At 39.6% G+C, this 21,255-nt stretch overlaps 1 protein-coding gene and 1 pseudogene across 1 annotated transcript; one reads left to right on the plus strand and one right to left on the minus strand.

Moving 5' to 3' along the window:
- Positions 1-12,345: 12,345 nt before the first annotated feature.
- Positions 12,346-13,041, minus strand: LOC103291523 (40S ribosomal protein S6-like; annotated as a pseudogene).
- Positions 13,042-13,674: 633 nt separating this feature from the next.
- Positions 13,675-19,235, plus strand: GKN1 (gastrokine 1). Its single transcript, XM_028154556.2, has 6 exons — positions 13,675-13,722; positions 15,796-15,849; positions 15,936-16,073; positions 17,021-17,131; positions 18,287-18,434; positions 19,141-19,235. The coding sequence occupies exons 1-6, from the start codon at positions 13,711-13,713 to the stop codon at positions 19,233-19,235; spliced, it is 558 nt and encodes a 185-aa protein (XP_028010357.1). The 5' UTR covers positions 13,675-13,710.
- Positions 19,236-21,255: the final 2,020 nt, after the last annotated feature.

Raw genomic sequence — 21,255 nt, forward strand, 5'->3', positions numbered from 1 at the left:
TTTGTCGGAAGGGAAGAAGGTGCTGGAGCAAGTGAGGCTGCCTGGAGCAGCTCCTACCCTTTATATTGGTTTCAAGGTGTGGAAATCTCTTTCTAGACCGAGCACTGTGGAAAAAGCTGTGTCATATCTGACACACCCCAGCAAACTCCTTTATCGAGATTGAGACCCAACCACATAACCTGATATCAATGAAGTTCATTAGTCAGTAGTGAAAATTCACCACTTGGTCACTCAGTAAATATTCCCTGCTTATCTGCTCTATGTTGCACTTAGAGTTCAATTTCCACCCTTTAAAAACATTGTGAGATGTTTGTTTTACACAGACATCTTACTGACATAGAAGGGCATATTCTTAATATTGCCCCCCTTCCCCCCCTGCGCTGGTAAAGTCCTCCCTTAAGATCTGAGTTGGGGTCCCCACTCAGCGATTGTTCGTCCCTACCTGCTTCTTGAATTCCTCCACCTAAGGAATGGACATGAGACTAGAGGCAAGAACAGTGGCTGGGGGCCTCTTTTGAGAACAAACAGCCTTATGACTTTATTTGTTTTCCCCTTTAGAGTTGGTGTCAATTTTCAGAGATTCATGAAGAACAGGGCTCAGAGATTTCTCTGCCCAATTACCAGGGTTAACCAAATTTTTACATTAAGCCTTGGCCAAGACACTGTGAAAACTGTGATTTATATATCTCTGGTTATCTTGAGGAGCATTGAGAAATTCTCAGATTAAAAAAAAAAGAGAAAATAAAGTTTAATTTGTGTAATTTTTATAATGCCACAATCAGAAAAGGCTATCTAGTGTTAGGTTGGGATCATGAACTCAGAAGGTGGGGCAATACAAAAACAAACAAAAAATTGAAAATTTGTTAAATATTGAGAATCATTATAGTAAGCGAAGAAACAGCATAAATGATGTCCTTGATCTACAACTACAGTGACTTCCTAACTAGCAGGATTTTTTAATAGGGCTTTTTAAAAAGAGACATTTGGGCAATTTGGGGCTGACCTAGTTCACAGGAATTCTGCTACACTGGCTGTTCAGCTGTGGTGGATGTAAATGTGCTGCTTAAAATTTATTTTATTTTAGAGATAGAGAGGAAGAAAGAGAGAGAAACATGGACTTGTTATTACACTTATTTATGCATTTATTGGTTGACTAGAGGCCCAGTGCACGAAATTCATGCACTCTGAGCATCCCTCAGCCCGGCCTGCACCCTCCCACAGTCCAGGAGCCCTCGAGGGATATCTGACTGATGACTTAGTCCCGCAAGGAGCGGGCCTAAGCTGTCAGTAGGACATCCTTAGCAGTGCCACAGAGGCAGGAGAGGCTCCTGCCACTGCCACTGTGTTCGCCAGCCATGAGCCCGGCTCAGGGCTTCTTGGGAGCGCACTGACCACCAGGGGGCAGCTCTTGCATTGAGTGTCTGCTCCCTGGTGGTCAGTGTGCGTCATAGCGACCAGTCGGTCTGCCGTTTGGTCGATTTGCATATTAGCCTTTTATTATATAGGATTCTTGTATGCACCCTGATGCTCTAAACAACTGAGCTACCTGGCCAGGGTGCTGCTTTTATTTTTTTAGCTTTCTGAGATAGCAGTAGCAAGAAAGATTACAGTTTTGTAGTATATCCTCCACTCTTCTCCCAGGTCTGGCTCCAAAAGTCCCCCAAAGCAAGCCACACCTATACCAGTAGACATGAGAGCAGATAGAGGTATTACCGCCTACCCTTTACTTTGCCCTGTCCCCAGTAGTTCTGAGTCTATAGGCTTGATAATGATATAGTTAGCATTTATGAAGCACTTGACATGTTCTAGCACTTTCCAAGCACTTTGCATATATTGATTCATTTGATCTCATAACAGCCCTCTAAGCTACCTTCTATCCATGTTTTATTTTACATATAGGAAAACTCAGGTGCAGGGAAGTTAAGTAACTCCTCAGCATTATGCCGCTTCCAGGGGTAGGAGGGAATTTGAGCCCAATCTGACTTCACAGTCCACACTCGTAACTACCAGTACTATACACCTGTTAGTTGCTGGGTAAGTGTAACTTCTTGCCTTACTGAGATGGAGTCGTTAGTATGGAGGCTTCTGCTTCCATGTTTCTTTTTTTTTTTAATTTAATTTAAATCATTTTTCATTTTTTAATTATAGTTGACATACAATATTATATTAGTTTCAGGTGTACACCTTGACATTCAATAACTTACTAAGTGATTATCCAGTTAAACCTCGTAGCCATCTGACACCATAGATAGTTATTAGAATATTATCTATAATAATAAAAGTGTAATATGTTACTTAGACCAGATGACCTTCTGGACAAAGCCAGGGTTGTGAGGGAAGCCCGGGTCCCAGGTGCCAGAGGGAAGTCGGTGCCGGCAGTCAGGGGAAGGAAGGCCTACTCTTGCATGAATTTCATTCATTGGGCCTCTAGTTGACTATATTCCCTATGCTGCACTTTACATTTCCATGACTATTCTGTAACTACCAAGTTGTACTTGTTAATCCCTTCACATTTTTCACCCATCCTTTCAACGCCCCCCTCCCAGAAAAGAATGTTTTTTGGCCACAAGATTGGTTTGGAAAAATCAGGCCTACCCACAACTCGATGGTGAAAACTTTTTTAAAAAAATATATCTTTATTGATTTCAGAGAGGAAGGGAGAGGGAGAAAGAGATAGAAACATCAGTGATGAGAGAGAATTATTGATCAGCTTCCTCCTGCATGGGATCGAGCCCACAACCTGGGCATGTGCCCTGACTGAAAATTGAACTGTGACCTCCTGGTTCATAGGTTGGTGCTCAATCACTGAGCCATGCCAGCTGGGCAACGGTGAAAACTTTTAAATAGGGGGAATGAGACACTGAGCTTGTAAGAGTGTAAGCTGCCCGCTCCCCACTGAGGGGATGAAATCGCTGACATGGAAGGGTCTCATGCTGGCTGCTCCCACACCTTGGATACTCTGACGCTGCAGGTCTGAGAAGGGGCACAGGCTTGTGGACTTTTAAAGCTCTATGTGGTTCTGATTGAAAGAGCTGTTTCAAATCCTGTTCAAACCTCTCGTGAGGAAACTAAGACTCAAACAGGTTAAAAAAATGGGGGCAGGTATGGGATGGAGGGGGTAAATAGAAAAAAAAGGACATAAAAATTAAAGAAAAAAGCAAATAAACAAACCAAAAAAAGGTTAAAAAATAATAAAAGAAATATGGCCAAGGCCATATGCATAGTTAGTGGCAAAGATAAAACTTTTTCTTGCTATTCTATTGTTCAAAAAATAGAAAATTAATTGGTTTGTTGCCTTTCTATACATAAGTTTAAGCCAATTTGTGTCTTTCCAATACATCAGTTACCTTTTCTATTATAAGACCTAAATCTTCTACTTTTGCAATCTCTCTCTCTCTCTTTCTCTATCCCTATTCTCTCCCTTTTCCTTTCTTTCTATCTCACAATTTACTTCTGCAACTCTTTTTTTTTTTTTGCAGGGATTTACATTACATCATGTACCATAATATATCAGACTCAACATGTCTAAAGTAAAGAATGTTGCATTCTTTTTCCCAAAGCTGCTCTCTTTTTTGGACATTGTTATTTCTGTTGATAATTTCTCTGGGTCTGCAGGCTCATTTTGAAGTTATCCTGGATTCTTCTGTCATTTTTCTAATTTGGGTCTTCCTTTCCAATATATCAGCCCATACTCCATTCCTTGTCATCATCACCACATACTGTCCCTGTCACAATGATTTTAATTAGAATAATTGGCACTAGCTGTTGTAACAAAAAAACACTTACATCTCAGCCATTTGACTAAATAAACTTTTATTTCTCACTCACACAAAGTCTAACACAGATGACTTCATGGTGGGTGGCTCTCCTCCAAGTGATGACTTATGGATTCCACCTTCTTCCTTAGGCAGCTTCTCCGTCTTGAATCTGTAGCTTCATGGTATCCTGATATCATGGAACTGGCAGATGGGAGTTTAGATAAACAGTATGAGAAGACACATCTGCTTTTAACTTCTTCAGACTGAAAATGACCACATCTGTTCATTATCCATTGGTAAAGACAGTCACATTGCCATATCTAGATGTGAGGGAAATAAAGCTTAGCCCTATGCCAAGAAGACAAAGCCTGTCTGTGCCAAAAGGCCAAAATTGTACTTTCTGCTTCCAGAGTCTCCATTGTTTCATCCTCAACAAAAAGCACTACTTTGCCTACATTGCTCTTGTGTTCAAAACTTTTTAAAATTCTCCATCAACTCTAGGACACAGTGGTTGACTCTTAGCTTGGCTTTTAACTCACTCTATAGACTTCTTCCAAACTAATCTCCCCAAATGATATGAGGAAATATATCTAAATAAAGGAAAGAATATGTGATCATAGAGGTAGAAAAAGGTTCATGTACTCAATTGCCATAAAAAGACACTCAAATTATTTGACTATTCTTTTTCTGTCCTTTCCCTTCATATCCTAGGCTCCCCACTTTTTATTATGTTATTTTCCTTTCACACTACCTTTATCCATTTTGTTTTTCTTCCTCCTCTCCTTCTTTCCTTCATTTTCCTTCTTCCTTCTATGCTTAGTGGTTTCCTACCTTATGAAAATCATGGGAAGAATATTCTGAAAACCTGTCTGGTGTTGTTCAGTGGTTGAGCATCAACCTATGAACCAGGAGATCATGGTTCAACTCCAGGTCAGGGCACATGCCCAGGTTGTGGGCTCAATCCCCAGGAGGCAGCCGATCAATGATTTTAATTAGAATAATTGGCACTTATCATTGATATTTCTCTCTCTCTCTCCCTCTCCCTTCCTCTCTGAAATCAATAAAATATATTTTAAAAAAGAATATTCTGAAAGAGACAGAAGGATGAACTAGATCCAATGAATCTCTGCTCTCAGAGAGTTTGCTATCATAAAATACAATTGAACTGTTAAACTATCAAAATATAGTAAATGTTAAGTATCAGAGGAGAAGCACAAGTTGAATGTTATGATAATCCAAAGTACACATTGTATTAGCCATATCTATTGATGACAAGTAAAAATATTTATATTCTTCATTGTTTTCTACATTATATAAATAATCACTTCTTTCCTTTAGTGACCCTAAATTCACATATTTTCAATTTACAAAAAGTTTTTACAAATCCACAGAAAGCTAATGAACAAGTATAATTTTTAATGGGCAAAGAACATGATCAGAGGAAGAAGAAGCACTTTAAGAAATGGTGAAGAGTTGAAGTTCCAGAAACATCCTACCTGCACTTGAATTTCAACTTCTCTAATTTCTCATGTGAAAGGAAAGCATAGCAAAATTCCCTCTAAAAGCATCATTGTGAACATTGATGGCTCACATACATAAAATACCTATAACTGCCAAAGAATAAGCTCCCAATAAAGTTTATCTAATATTATTATCATTTTATTATAGATAAAACATTTGAACCTCATAAATTATTAGAGAATTGTAAATTCAAAAAACATTATTAAATTAAATTTAAATGAAACTAAGATATCTGGAAATTCCCTAATTATTTGGACATTTTTAAAAAACCACTTCTAGCACTGTCTGGTGGCTCATTTGGTTGGAGTATCGTCCCTTACACCAAAAGGTTGTGGGTTCAACTCATGGTCAGGGCGCATGCCTAGGTTGCTTGTTTGATCCCAGGCTGGGTTGAGTTCAGGAGGCAATCAGTTGATGTTTCTCTCACATTGATGTGTTTGTTTGGGTGTTTTCCCCCTCCCCTTCTCTCTAAAAATCAATGAAAACATATACTCAGGTGAGAATTAGAGGGGGGGAAAAAAAAGAAACCCGAAAACAAATATCAAATTAAACCCAAAGCAAGCACAATGCAACAAATAACAAAGAGCAGAAATCAATGAAATTGGATAGAGAGGCATTACATCATGATAAAGGGGTCAATTCTCCAGGAGATATAATAATCCTTAATATACACTCACCTAACAACAGAGTATCAGAAAAACACGAGGCAAAACTAACAGAACTGCAATGAGAAATAGAGACCTACTATTCTGGCTGGAGACTTCACTATTTCTGTTCAGTAAATGATAGATCAAATAGGCATAAAATCAATATGAATATAGTTGAACTAAAGAATACCATCAATCAATTGGATCTAACAGACGTAGAATACTTCATTCAGCAACAGAAGAACATGGAACAAGCTCATGTGGAACATTCTCCAAGCTATGACCACATCCTGGGCCATAAAACACATCTTAATAATTTAAAATAATAGAAATAACAGAACATTACTCAGCCCACAATTGAATTAAATTATATATCAATAACAGAAAGGTAACTGGAAAATCCCAAAATATTTGGAGACAAAATAATATACTTCTGCATAACATGTGGATCAAAGAAGTCTCAAAAGAAATGAAAAGGAAATATACTAAAAAGTTAACTAATTATTTTTGCATAATAGAATAATGTGTCACTCATTTTTTTTTGTTCTCACCCTATGATAGTTATTGATTTTAGAGAGAAAGAGACACAGAGCAAGAGAAAGAGAGAGATCAATGTGAGAAAGAAACATAGATTGGTTACCTCCCGTATCTACCCTGACTAGGATGGAACCCGAAAACTTTTGGTGTATGGGACGACACTCCAACCAACTGAGCCACCCGGTAATCATTTTTTCTTGATAAATTTTCAAGCTTTCTACAAATTTCTATGAGCTGCTTTCCTGATCAGCTGACATAAAGAACTTGGATAGATTGGCAAACATTTTGAACAGTGGCTAAAAGGAAGATGGGAGAACATTACTACAGACAAGGAAAGCTGAATCCCACTGATACTATTGCAGGTGGGATACTATTTTTTAGTTTAAATTCTTTTCTTTTTTTACCTCCCATTCAATAATAGAGAGGAAATTGTATAACCTCTTCTAGATTTGAGGAAAATGGCCAAAACAAGTAGAATCTATTTTGTACCTGTATTTCAATTGAGCTCATCCTTGATTGAGCCCTAATCATGTGACAGTAACTATGTTAGACACAAGAAATATGAGTTCTGTCACAGAAGACTCATAGCATAATAGATATATAAGATGTCCATCACACATCATCTGTATATACCATCAACCTATTTTAAGGTGAATCATAAAATTTTAAACAATAAATGGTGTCTACATTTCTTAAATATACATATGTGTTTAGATACCTCCTTTTATGCGTGCCTTATATTCCTTTATGAAGAGACCAAATCAAATTTAAAGGTGTGCTAATTACCAAAAAGAAATCAAGTGATTGCTTTTCTAGAGAAACACCCATGGCCAACAACTAAAATATTAATTTACTGGGAGGAGCTCAAGGGTGTTGGACACACCACACAGCTATGAGAAAGAGAAAAGGGCCTCTGACACACAAGGATACACCTAAGCACAAAGGCCAGGGAGAAAGGGAAGTTTCAAGTGGCTATTGGTGAGAATTAAATCCATACACTATCTCAAGCTCAGTGTGTAGCAAGTTGTTGTTTCTTGATAAGTGAAATAATTCTGACTCAATTTGTCTCTATCTAATTGTGATTAACTGAGATAGTTCAGAACCATAAAGGTGAATCTGAGAGAGTTAAGAATGTTGTAAGTTGGTCTCCTCACAGCCACTGAACCCCAAGTTCACACCACCTGGTCTCACCCTGTGACTCATCATGTAGGTGTATGTGTTACACCTTGACGCTTCCTGCACCTGCACTCAAGCCCCACCAGTGCAGGTAGAGGTCTATTCAGGGAGGTGGGGAGAGGCAGAAGGTGGGATCACTCATGAGCCACAGCTCCAAGTCCCAGTGCATGCGCCATTGTCTGATCAGACTTGACTTACAAAACACAAATTCAAAAATAAAATTATTAAGCATTTCAAGATGAATTTCAAGATGGCGCTGGCAAAGCACTGAACTCAAGCATGGGTCTCTCTTCTGAGCATGAGCCCTGTGAAGACACTGGCCAAATGTTTATGAAGCTAGCCTGTCTCAGATGTAGATTTCAGGACTCTGGAGTATGAGTACTGGCTGTTTTACATCTTTACTCTTCTGCAGCACTTGTGCTTAGCTGGGGCATCGCATTTGCTGGAGCCTGGTGCCTTGCTGCTAATTAAAAAATAAACCTGGAAGCTAAAAATTCCCTGAGGCCCCTCTGAGAATCCAATATCCTTCCCGTAATATTTTGCCCTTTCCAGGAGTGGCTGCCATGGTTGAAGAAATGCACCTTAAGCATGAGTGCTTTTGCACCATCTTCTCTAACCTGCTTCACAATGAACACTAAACAAGGAATAAGTGCTCTTGTTTCTGAATGAGCTGTGAGATAATTATAAAGCAACATATTGCTATTACTTTGTGATTTTCTTTTCTCATATCTCTCCACACCCTTTTCAGAATGGAAGTACTCAGCCAAGTTCAATTATTTAACATTCTGTTTATCTCTACTTTCATATATTTTATATAAATGAAATCATCACTCAGGAGACCTTCTTTAAGCAAGACTTTTCCGGTTTAGTTGCCTTGGGGTAAGGGAGGATCCAAAAAGTTTGGCAAATGCAATTGGGCAGATAGACAAGCAGCAACAGAAAGGCAGCATTGTCTATATTTTGGATGACAATGGTCCCAGAGGAAATAGAGAAAGGAGAGGACTCTGCAATGCACAGGAAAGAGCTTGTTCCGCTTGGCTGATATTTGATCATTTCTCTCCTATACAAAAACAATAATGTACTAGGCATGGATTTTCTGGAATTAGAAGCTTTCTAGCAATAGTTATTAAAATGTTCATATACATGTTCCTATTGCTATTCTTTTGGACATCATTGATACAAGTATATCACTGCCATAAGCCCTGGGAGCTGTAGCCATAGGATGTAACTGTAATTGGAGTCTTAGCTACAAGCTAATAAACCAAGATGACTGGCTGAGACAAAAGTTTCCCCTGAGATGACAAAATGTGTTCACACCATACAATGAACCACCTGACTTGATACCATCCCAAGGGTCTTCAAATTGATGCAGAGGATGCTCAGGAAAACAATAATAAAGGCAAAGAGACTGAGACAAAATCTCTGCCTGAACGGGCTTCTATACTGAAGCAAATTAATTAGAGTCCTGAATATCAGAAACAGCACAAGAATTAAAGGGAAATGAGATTACTAAGGGCCTCATAGCTGACTGCAAAGCCAGCACATTACCATGTCTACACAGGAGAGGGAATCTTGAATAAGGTTATTTAATGATGAAAAAGTGCCCTGCACAGAGATATTCCCTTCCACTCAGAGAAAAGTCTGAAAGCGCTAAAGGCCCTCCAGATCTACAGATCTACAGCATGAGCATATTATATGTGGGCTGTATTCCATTTGTTCCACACTAAGGGAGTTCCCACCCAGTTCGACATGACAGGGTGTGGGGAAAGTGAGGCCTTGGGTGTGTGTGCTGGGAGATAAAATGACCATAGGGTTCTTGGCATGGCCCCACATCAAGCTCTGTGAACAGAGCAGGCTCTATTGACTCAGGAGCTGGTTTGTCCCACACTGACCTTGGGTCATTGGGGCCACACCATCTCCTGGGACTCCCTTGATACATCATACAAGTCAATATAGGTCAGCACCCCTCCCACTGGCTCCAAAACTCATAAATTAATATAGTTCATTTTTATTGTCTAGCTTAAGCGTCTCTTTTATGCAATTACAATTTTTAAAATATATTCTTATTGATTTCAGAGATGAAGGAAGGGAGAGATAGAAAAATCAGTAATGAGAGAGAACCATTGATCAGGTGCCTCCAATGGGACCAGGAATCAAACTGGTGACCTCTTCATTCCTGAGTCAATGCTCAATTACTGAGCCTCACCCAGCTGGGCTGCAATTACAATTTTTAAGACCAGGCCTATTGAGCATCATATATGTGCCAGCATATTCTAGTTTCTATGGAGGTGACAAAAACAAACATGAATATATTCTGTCTTTCTCCTATGGGACAAGAAGCATCAAAACATACTCTCAGTGTGAGAGCAAGCAAGGGACTTGCTCATGCTTCCTTAATACTTTTGGCCTTGGGAGAGACAAGGGTTGAGGTAAAAGCTGACCATCCACCTTACCCCCACTCACCCTCACGAACACACATTCATACATGTGGCACACAAAGAACAGAGGAAGAGGTTCTTCTGATTTTTGGACCCACTGAAATAACAATATTGTATACAGAAGGAATTTTTTTCTCTTTGACCCATAGAGGGTAAAAAAGACTTACTGAACAAAGAAAGCACAATAGAATCTAAGTCTCCTGGCTTCTAGTTCCAATCAGTAGTTCCCCAAATAGATTTTCAAATCCAGGGTGCAACCTTAGCAGTAGCACATATCCCCCAGGGATGTTAATGCGTGTTGGGAAAAAATAAATTAATTAAAGGGAAAGGAAAAGCAACTGGGGGCTATGGAAACTTAAATTGAGGAGAATCCGGATGAAACAGCGTGACATGGATTTCTCCCTTACAGATTTCTAAGTACATTTGATATGTCGAAGTGCATTGTCGATCTCTAACAGAGGGATTATTGGATCCTGCACTCTATCTCTCTATTTGTCATGGACCATTCACAGGCTCACTGTAGAAAATGTCAACCTCCAGTCCTTGGTAAGGTATGACAGGCACAAAGTACTCTAGGTACTGAACCCGTGTATGAAAACAACTACTCGTGGCTGAGTGGAAAGGCACCATGCCAAACATTCTCTTTGACTTTGCAGCCATGTGACAGTTCCCAAAGCAGATGAACACCTCTTCACATGTCTGCCTCCCACCCCAGGCTCATTGATCTTTCACAGCTAAAGAGTGAATTTGAAAGAAATTTATGGACACATTTAAAACATAAATAAAATCTTACCACCCAGGCCAACATTGTGATAGAGCTATTGGTAGTGAATCAAGCTTTATAACCATCTAACCACATGCTGTGACTACAATCTCTCTATATAAAAGCCTAATATGCAAATTGTCCCCTTGGGAGTTTGACCGGGAGACCGGGAGTTCAATTGCTCGCTACGATGTGCGCTGACCACCAGGGGGCAGCGCGGAACAAAGGAAGTCCCTGACCAGCTGCTGGAAGGCCCTGATCAGCCCTGATGGCTGGCCAGGCCTAGGGACCCCACCTGTGCACGAATTTCATGCACTGGACCTCTAGTGCACACATAGAAAGATAATCATGGGCTCAAGAAGGTATCCAAAGGGGAAATATATAGATCAATGATTAATGAAATAAAGTTTTCCTCTTCAGCAATTTGATTTACCACCTTAAATTTGTAGGAAAGAACAGGAAAAAAAAATACAACTTAAATTCACCTCCTTTGTTTGCCAGTGACAGTTTCTACTCTTTGTTTTTGATGAAAATATTTTTTATTATTTAAACATAATTTTGTCAAATAAATGATTTATAAGTCAATAAAAGGACAGAAATTTCTTTTGTAGCTCCAGGAAAATTGAGAAGCAGTGGTATTGAGCTGGGCCTTGAAAAATGAATAGCAGTTTACCAATTCAAGAAAGGCAAGAATAGATCTTGTAACCTAGAAACCCACACCTGAAAGCTATATGTTCATGTTGACCAATGTCACCCCAATAAATTTAATTTTACAAAAAGAAAGGCAAGGGATTGGTACTCCAGGGTGAGAGAATGGCATGGAACATCCTGAGGATTCCAAGAATGATGGGAACCCTGGTGTAGCTAGAATGTACTACATGGTGGAGACTGACAGATACAGCTTGGAAAGCTTTGGGAACCTTATTATAAAAGACCCTGGAAGTCATTCCAATGAGTTTGAAGTTTATCTCATAAGCTGTCAGCGAAAGATGCTAAGCATGGCAGAGTCATGCACCGAAATGTAAAAGATGGTGATGGAGTGATCAATTACATAACTGTTGTAAGAGTCTAGGTGAGAGGAGCTATGGGCAAGGACAAAGTTGAGAGGCATTTCTTTCATTTCTGTTTCACTTTCTTTTTTAAAATTTGATCTTACTTATTTGTTACTCATAGAAAAAAAACTCACTTTTAACTGGACTCAGGTAAAAGCCTATGTTTCTGGGCAATTTGTTCCTGGTGTTTTTCTTTCTTTCTTTTTCTTTTTTATCCTCACTTGAATATATTTTTATTGATGAGAGAGAGAGAGAGAAAGAAAGAGAGAGAGAGAGAGAGAGAGACAGAGAGAGAGAGAGAGAGAGAAACATCTATGTGAAACATCAATTGATTGCCTCTCATAAGTGTCCTGACTGGGTATCGGACCTGCAACCTTTTGGTGCACAGGACAATTTGGTTCACCAATGAACCACCTGGCCAGGGCTGTTACTGGCATTTTTCTATAGTCTCCTTCACTTTCTTGGCAGAAGTTTAGCATATTCTGTGGCCTCGTCCTTATTTTTCTTAGTATGTTGTTTCTCTAGAATGATACGCTCACGTTTATGTTGCAGAACGTGTGGAGTAACGAAACACTGAAGCTTGGGTGCTTTGGGCCTAGGTTTCTTGCCCTCTTTGTTTAGGGGCTTTCTCGCAACATATTGGTGGATGCCATCTTCTTTAGAGAGATTGAAAAGTTTGCATATTCTGCTAGCTCTTTGGGGCCCCAGGTGACAAAGCACAGTAGTATCGGTGAGACCAGGAATATTTTTCCCCTTTTTTTTTACAATGACCAAGTTGAGAACACTGAGACTGGCATTCACAATGCAACCCTGAGAGATTTACGATCTCTCCAGTCCTCCGTGGTCTATAACAGAGATGCCCCTTACTCCGCAGCAGGAGGATATGGCCATGGGTCAAGACACCTGCTTCAAGGGGAAATCTTGTTTGACATTCCCACTACTAATTCAAACCACATAACCCTTCCATTTTCCACCCAGTGTGTTAGCAGCAACTTCTATGTCCATACACTTCTCATAAAAGGTATGAAGTTTGCATGCATCATCCACATCAGTGAGTTTCTGGCAGCTAGTGGCTGGGAAAGAGATGTTCAGCTTCACCCTGAAGCAGCTGTCTGCCTTGGAGGTGCCACAAAAAAGAGCAAGAAGCATTTCTAAGTTGAAATGACAAGGTTGAGTAACTAATAGGATGAGGTGGTCAGAAGAATAGGCTGAAGACAGCCCCCAGATTGTCCATCCAAATGCATGGTACTATCATGGAGAGAGCTTAGGACTGCAGAAAAGGGAGTAGGTTTGGTGGGGTTAGCTAATAGAACATGTTTAGCCTAAGCAAAACCATTACAACGGGTTCAGGTAAAGGTAAGGAGATGAAGTCATTCTCACATTCTTACAGGAATGAAGTCATTCACACATTCACACATGCTCCCTGGAAGGCCCAATGTGTCCACAGTTTCTTATCTGTGATCTTGTTTGATTTTAGGGATTATTCCTTTTCTGAATCTGGAATATCAATATATAAAATACCCACACCCGCACTTCATAAGTTATCATAAATCATATTGAGTTTGTTACAATATCTTCAACTTCAACAAATGATGAGTCAGATGAACTCCATGTCAAAGTGCCTTGCAAACCAGGTAGATATTCCAAAGGCTTCTTGCTACACTGGATTATGGCACGGATATGGGAAATGAAGGAAGATAAGTCTTTGACTCCACCTGGTCACACCTACTTTGAGTAAAGCCAGTCAAGTACAAATATGAGAGAACTTCTTGTCTGATTCCATGCCTGTCTTCACTCCATCGCTCTGGTGAAGTCAAGATGAAGTTCACAGTGAGTAGAAATTTTCTTTTGAATTTATTACTTTATAATAGGAGACTGTCCACATTTTGAGCTAAGAGCATCTGCTTCTTACAACAATCCTATATAATAAAAGGGTAATATGCAAATTGACTCTAATGGCAGAACGACCGGGAACAACAGGTCACTATGACATTCACTGACCACCAGGGGCAGACGCTCAATGCAGGAGCTGCTCCCTGGTGGTCTGTGCCCTCCCACAGGGGGAGCTCCGCTCAGCTACAAGCCAGGCTGACGGCTGCGAGTACAGCAGCGGTGGTGGCGGGAGTCTCTCCTACCTCCTCGGCAGAGCTATGGATGACTGACTGAGGCTTAGGCCCTTGGAGCGGGCCTAAGTCAGCAGGTGGACATCTCCCAAGGGATCCCAGACTGCAAGAGGGCACAGGCCAGGCTGAGGATCCCCCAACCCCCATGAGTGCATGATTTTTCGTGCACCAGGCCTCTAGTATCACCATACTGGAAAATTTTGTTTTAAAAATATTTGTCTTTTATTTTCACAGAATTGTGATATTTATAAGCAGCTCTATAAAAAGGATAGTTATACTGGGATTAAACAGCTGTCTGAGAATCTTATACCATGCTATCTTTAATAAAATTACTTTCCAGATCTCCTGATTTAAGTCTGGGCAAAGAGCAAGCAGTCCCTAATCCCTTGAAAATGTCTGATCTTTCCCCTCTTTCTTAACTCCCTCTTTTACCAAAACTCCTAAGTATATTCAGGCAAGATAAAAGGCATCTTATCAAAACAAATGAGGGAGAGACTTACTGGCACATTCTCTGCTGTCAACTGGATCTCCAAGTCAGAGCGGCTGGCCCAGGACCCTGTCTAGAGTCATTTATTCATGAAAACACCTGACGCATGAACTAGTACAGCATTTCACCTGTGGTTCCAGATAAAGGTCTAGGCGTACAGCAGGTGGACCACAGAATTCTGCCAAAACAACTGGTGGTATCATGTGTGTTTTATAACAGCAGTATGAGGCTAGAATCAGATGAGTGCTTTCATGTTTCAACATACTAAATACTAAAATTTATTACAGCAGACTCTGCTTCATAATGGAGGATAAAATCATTATCTAGAAATAAGTTCCAGAAACCACAAACTTTGTGTTTGTTTGTTTTTTAAAGAGGTCATATCTGGATCTTTCCTAGTTCTGCAATGAACAAGGGATAGAACCCTGGCCAATACAAACTTGGTCAAGTCACTTAAGTAACGTCTGAAGCTCAATTTCCGGATCTGTGAAAAGACTGCATTGTACTAGTCCTCTCTAAAATTTCTTTCATCTCTTGACACTTTTTTTTTTTTTTGGAGGCTAATTTTTACTTTCTTCCTAAGCTATCAGGAGAAAAGTTAAGCAAATAAAATATTACCAGTGCAGTTCTCAAACCATTTTGTCCCAGGTAAAGGAAATGAGAATAGGTACTCAGAATCAGGCACCCTGCATAAAACTGTGTTATGACAAGCAGTATCACGGACCCAGTGATAAGTGACTAACCCAGGTACCCTGGGACAGTTACTAACTTCCCTTATGCTAACCATACTTGACAGCCAGGCACTCCATCCTTTGCCTCTCAGCACCAGTATTCAACCTGTTTACTAATCTATTGCTTTTAAAAATTAAAAAAACTACTTCTGCTATTAGGAGGTCTAGGAAGGTAGGAAGGAAGGCATTCATATCAAATAGGGAAAGTAACAAATCATTTTCAGATGTGATTCTCAGAACTTATAACCATTTTCAGATCATACCGTGAATTTTCAATTTTATTTTTAATATATCAACACTTTATTAATTTTTTCACAAGACCTACATTAAAAATTGTAAAACTATATATCACAACATAATTACTGTAAGTAATTAACCTACAATTCTACATTATCATTAAAACTTCCTATGGTTAAAAATATACCAGGGCAAAGAAGAAAAGAGAGCATACTCAACAGAGTAGTAAAATTAGTAAATCTTTTCTATGAGCTTGGGTAGAGAAAGAAAGAAGAGGACATTGTGTTGCCATGTGACCGGAGACCAATGTTATTTGTGATTTCAGATTTTCTTTGCTGGACTTCTTGGTGTCCTCCTGGCTCCTGCCCTTGCTGAATATGTAAGTCTCACCTTTAAAGTGTTACCAAAATGTATTTGCAAAAGAAATGTGGTATTAAAGCATTATCAATTTCTCACACATTTCAGAATGTCAACAGCGGCGAAAACAACAACAGTGATGGAAGCGGACAGCCGTCAGTGAGTGTCAACAATGAACAAAACGTGGCCAATATTGACGACAATGATGGATTGGACTCCTGGAATATGATCTTGGATTACAAAACTGTAGGTAGCCAACATGCTATTTCCATTCTTTACAAATACGAGGTTTCTTTTTTAACTAAAAAAATAAAATAAAATAAATTGCCTGCTAACCATAAAAAGTAAATTCTAACTGCACATAAGCATAGTTATAATTAAAAGTGCCTATTTTGCTCACCAAGTTTCACCCCCTTAGATACAACTGCTGCTAATAAGTTTCCCACAATCAGTTAAATTTCAAACCAATGAACAGTAAGTAGAATCCACTATGCTCAAGGGGTTAGTAGGGCTCTAAGACAAATATGAGCATCCTTTTGCTTTGCGTGCACATACCCTCAATAATGATCAAAGGCCATCACAATATCACTGCTGCCAAAGTATAGCCTATCTCATTCTGTTTTCAATTTCCTTCTAAAAAATAAAAATTGGCATTTCACTCGTAATTCAAAAGGACCAAAGGAAATGCAAATGATAATATTAATTGGCAAGGGAAGCAAAAAACACTTGGCTCTGGTTAGAAGACCCAATTGTCCAATTATCAGCTCTGTATTTAACAAACTTTGTATTTTCAAAAAGCCAACTCTTTTTTGTTTTAGTTTTATCATCTGATAAATTAGAAAACTTATTTCCTGTCTTACCTGCTTCCTTGAAATGTAAAGATCAAAGGAGATTAAAATGTGATAGTATTAAAGTTTATTTCAGCAAAACAGACATATGTCATGACCCTTACCATGCTAGAATCTGAAGATAAAGCAATAAGTTAGACACTCAGGCTCTGCCCCCTCAAAGATTTAGTGGTTTATCCTTAGAAATGTTAGTGATAAATAGGATTGCAAAATAGGGCCAAATCCTGCACTCTTATCCCAGTTCATCATGATCTCAGAGTTCCATTTCCCTCTGCTGGGAAAATGATTTGACAAGAAAAGCTGCCTGGAGAACATACTCCTCACTACCTACCACCTTCCTAACAGGGCTTCGCTGCAGTCCGAGTTTTCCGCAAGAAGTCATGCATTGTGCACAGAATGAACAAGGGTGCCATGCCCTCTCTTCAAGCCCTTGATGCAATGGTCAAGGAAAAGAAGGTAAAAATAAAAGTCTTTTTTAGTTTTGTTCGGGGGAGACCTTATGATCTCCAGAAAAATGAGACGGTCACAATCATTCCCTCTTGACCACAGTAGGGTGTAACACAAAAGGGGAAGTGAAATTGGTAAGTTCCTGAGGAGAAGCAGCTGCCACCAAGCTCAAAAGCTGTGGCTTGTTGCCCTGGCCGGCTTGGCTCAGTAGATAGAGCATCAGCCTGTGGACTGAGAGGTCCTGGGTTTGATTCCGGCCATGGCCACATGCCTGGGTTTCCTCAGTGGGAGGTGTGCAGGAGGCAGCTGGTCAATGATTCTCTCTCATCGTTGATGTTCCTATCTCTCTCTCCTCTCCCTTCATCTCTGAAATCAATAAAGAAATACATTTAAAATAAAATAAAAGCTGTGCCTCGCACCTGCCCCTACAGAGGTTCTCAGAACATCTAACATTTACTGTTAGAGAAACAAAACTCTGCTCACAACCAGGAGAGCTTTCAGCACTTTTTCAAGGACATTTTTCTGTCAGAATTGAGTTAAGGATATTAGATTTAGAAAAAAAAAATAGAGGATACACAGTTAAGTTTGAATTTTAGATAAGCAATGAAAAATGTTTTAGGATAAGTATGTCCTATGCAATATTTGGGACATACCTATACTAAAAAAAATAATATCTTGTTTATTTGAAATTCAAATTTAACTCGATGTCCTGTATTTTCTCTGGCAACCCCAGTTGAGATGGTTGGGGAGATGGAATCCATCACTTTTTAAAATTTTTGCCTGAGTTTGTATTCCTATAACTGATAAATGGGTACTTTTCGTTGATAAGGTAGAGAAATAAATTAACAGAACTCTCAGAAGCTGGTATCATATAGCTCAATCCAAGAAATAGAAGATGATCAAATGAGGCCCCAAGTTCAGAATAAATTTAGCCTCAGACTTCTGCTTATATGAGAAGCTGAGGTTTCACGCCAGCTAAATGCCTAGAGATACTTAGAAATTTTGAGACATGCACAGTAGCAATTGCTTCTTCATTTTGATTATGGAAAAATTACAGTTAAGCAATACTGCCTGTTAGTCTGGTACACACCCCTCAGTTCAACAAACCACTGGGCTTAGCATTCATTCTCCCTCTTTCTTTTTCCCTGTCTTCTCTATACTCAGGTTCAGGGTGAAGGACCAGGTGGACCACCTCCCAAAGGCCTGATATACTCAATCAACCCTGACAAAGTCGACAACCTGGACAAGTTTGGAAAACCCATCGTTGGCATGTGCAAGGGGGTTCCAACATACATGGCTGAAGAAATTCATGGTGAGTAGCCACCCTACTGTGCACTCCAAATTAGTGCTGGTAGAATTGTCAAACTATTCTCAAGGTGTGTCCACAGAGAACACCAACTACTCAGAGATGTCAAAGCTAATACTTAGGTAGTGCTTGCTCCCTGCCATGCACTATTCTATGTGACTTAAGTATGTTAACTCATTTGTTCCTGGATGAGGAAACTGAGGCACAGAGATCACAAAACCCTTGACTGGGACAATTCTAAGCATTTTGGCTCTGGATTCTATGCTCTTAAGGATTTGGGAATACTGCTTTTCAAGGTGAATCTAGAGAGCACTCATGGCATCTTCAAAGAAATACATGAGTTACTAAATGAAAGGACAATACCAAGAGATACTATTGACTTTTTATAGCTGAAGCAATCACTTCATTTCTGGGCATTTAAAGAATAACTTACACAAAAGCAAAGGATCCACCTAGGAACCTAGCCTAACAGCAATTTTCCAGATCTTTGAATAGGATCCACCTAGGAACCTAGCCTAACAGCAATTTTCCAGATCTTTAAATCAATTGATTTAATGTTGATAGCTAACTAGCTAGATCTTGAAATTGTTGAAGAGCTAGTTTGGAAACTGTGACATCCCCTTTTCCCCACCCTCTACCTACATCCCCACATTCCCAAACAAGTCCTAGAAAAGACATTGATATTGTGTTTTCTTTCTTTTCTTTTTATCAGGAGCAAGCCTAGCCTTTTCCTTACAATTGTGCTTCAGTACTAAAATACCCCCGTATTCGACCCTTTCCTTCTGTGGAACTTTATCGGGAAAGTAAAAAAAAAGTTGCTGTGGGTTTAGTCATCAAAATATTTTATGCAGAAAAATATGAGTTCTAATGGATTTTAATCATGTAATTCTGAAATGTTTGGTTTCTTTAAGTTTCAATAAAACTATTTAGCAATGAATGTAGTTTAACCTAAAATTCCTTATGGTTTCCATTTAATCAAAAGTGTAATGTGATGGTAGCAAGTTGTCAAAATGCATTAGACCCAACTATTAGCCTAAATTCAGGAACTGTCCCTTATTAAGAACCCCTTCAGATGCTTCAGATACTACTACTAACCTCCGCTCTGAGAATGGTTCCAAGATCATTTGACTGCTCTGAAGATTGCTCTATAGTTGATGTGCACAGAAACATTTCAGTTCAGCAAGGGTAGAAATTCACTCCAAGTCACATGAGCCAGAAAGCAGGGTTAATTGCCAGGATATTCAGAAATCTAAATAATCTGAGGATAAAAAAAGCAGCTTGTATCAAGGAGACTGGAGCCAGGAACTATCTTGACACACAGACCCAAGTCTCCTTCTCTCTCCCTGAAGCCATGTTTTCACTCTTCTCAGCCCCTCTCTAAATTCTGCTTTCCTCCTCTTTCCATCTTGCAGATTGCTTTTTCTATATTCATGACAGAAATGGCTCAACCAAAATGTTAGCTTCATCTCCCATGTCTACCTGTCTTTCCAGCATAAGTGGTGGTGTCTAATCCTTTTTAATCCTGATTCAAATTTTTCTGGACCCTGTTTGGTTCAACCGTTCATAACCTCCACACTTTGATGGCCAGGGAAGTGAGCCACATGTTCCCCATACAGCATTGGGGTGTCCAGTGAAAGAGAAAGATTTCAGAGAAAATAGAGACTCCAAATATTACATATTTTCTGTTTGTTTTTTATTTAAGTCATGTTTTATTTTTAAGTTACAATTAACATATAATATTATATTAGTTTCAGGTGTACATCCCAGTAATTAGTACCATAAAAAACTACAGTTTATTTTTAAACATTAGTTCCCATACCTTTTCTTTAAATCTTGGATGCCATAAAAGTATATCTAATCATTCCCATGTCTTCAGATGGGATATCCTTGTATTCCCCTGTGCCGTGCCAGCACAGCCAAGGGTTCAGTGAGCCTGAGGGAGGGCTGGCGAAGGATGAAGAAAAGACAGACAAAGAGAATAAGCTGGGTCTAGGTGGATCTTCTGTGCATGACTGAGACCACAGAACAGATCCAGACTGCAAGCTGATGCTTTATTTTATAGTCAGAGGTAAACAAGGTAATTTACAATGTTCTTGTAAGTTTCACTTGTTTTGGCAGCTCTTGCTGCACCTCCCACAGCCCATTAGCTACCCAGGAAAGATCTAGGGAGCAGTCACAAGATCAAGCTTAATTATGCTAAGAGGGCTGTGCCCTCTAAGCTGGGATTTATTTGCAGATTTCCCAGAAGGTCAGTCCGAGGCTTAACCCAATAACCATTCCCTACATTCCCCTACCTAACAAAGACTTTGATTTCCACCATTTGAAACACTGCCAATATTTACCATCCTAATTGGGAGGAAATTATAATTTTCTTATGCCTGAGGCAATTTCATTGCTGTTCACAAGAAGTGTACTATCAGTGTAGTAGAACTTCCAAAATACTGTACCCTAAAGACATGAGATGTGGAACCCTGTCAAAGACCCATCAGAGATGGTTCTTAGATACTGCCCTACTGTGAGTGACAAAGAAATCAAACAGACTCACAGCTGGATACAATGTCATGTGGCTGACTTAGGGAACTGGTGAATCCCATGTTTCATGGAAAAATTGTCTAGTCACTATTTCGGGTAGGGGCGAGTGGTCTTCACCAGATTGATACAGGTTCAATCTCATTGCCAGTGCTGGGTCTGAGGTCACTCAGTAAATGTTCAAAGGTATACCAAGTCTAGCTGCCCCCTACAGGGTGCCCACAGATCTTTGTGGTGATATCTCAGAGAGTCAGCAGAGTGATGCCAGCAGAGTTTATCAGGCCCAAACAGACCAAGA

This window comes from Eptesicus fuscus, chromosome 16 (assembly GCF_027574615.1).
Source record: "Eptesicus fuscus isolate TK198812 chromosome 16, DD_ASM_mEF_20220401, whole genome shotgun sequence".
Classification (NCBI taxonomy): Eukaryota; Metazoa; Chordata; class Mammalia; order Chiroptera; family Vespertilionidae; genus Eptesicus; species Eptesicus fuscus.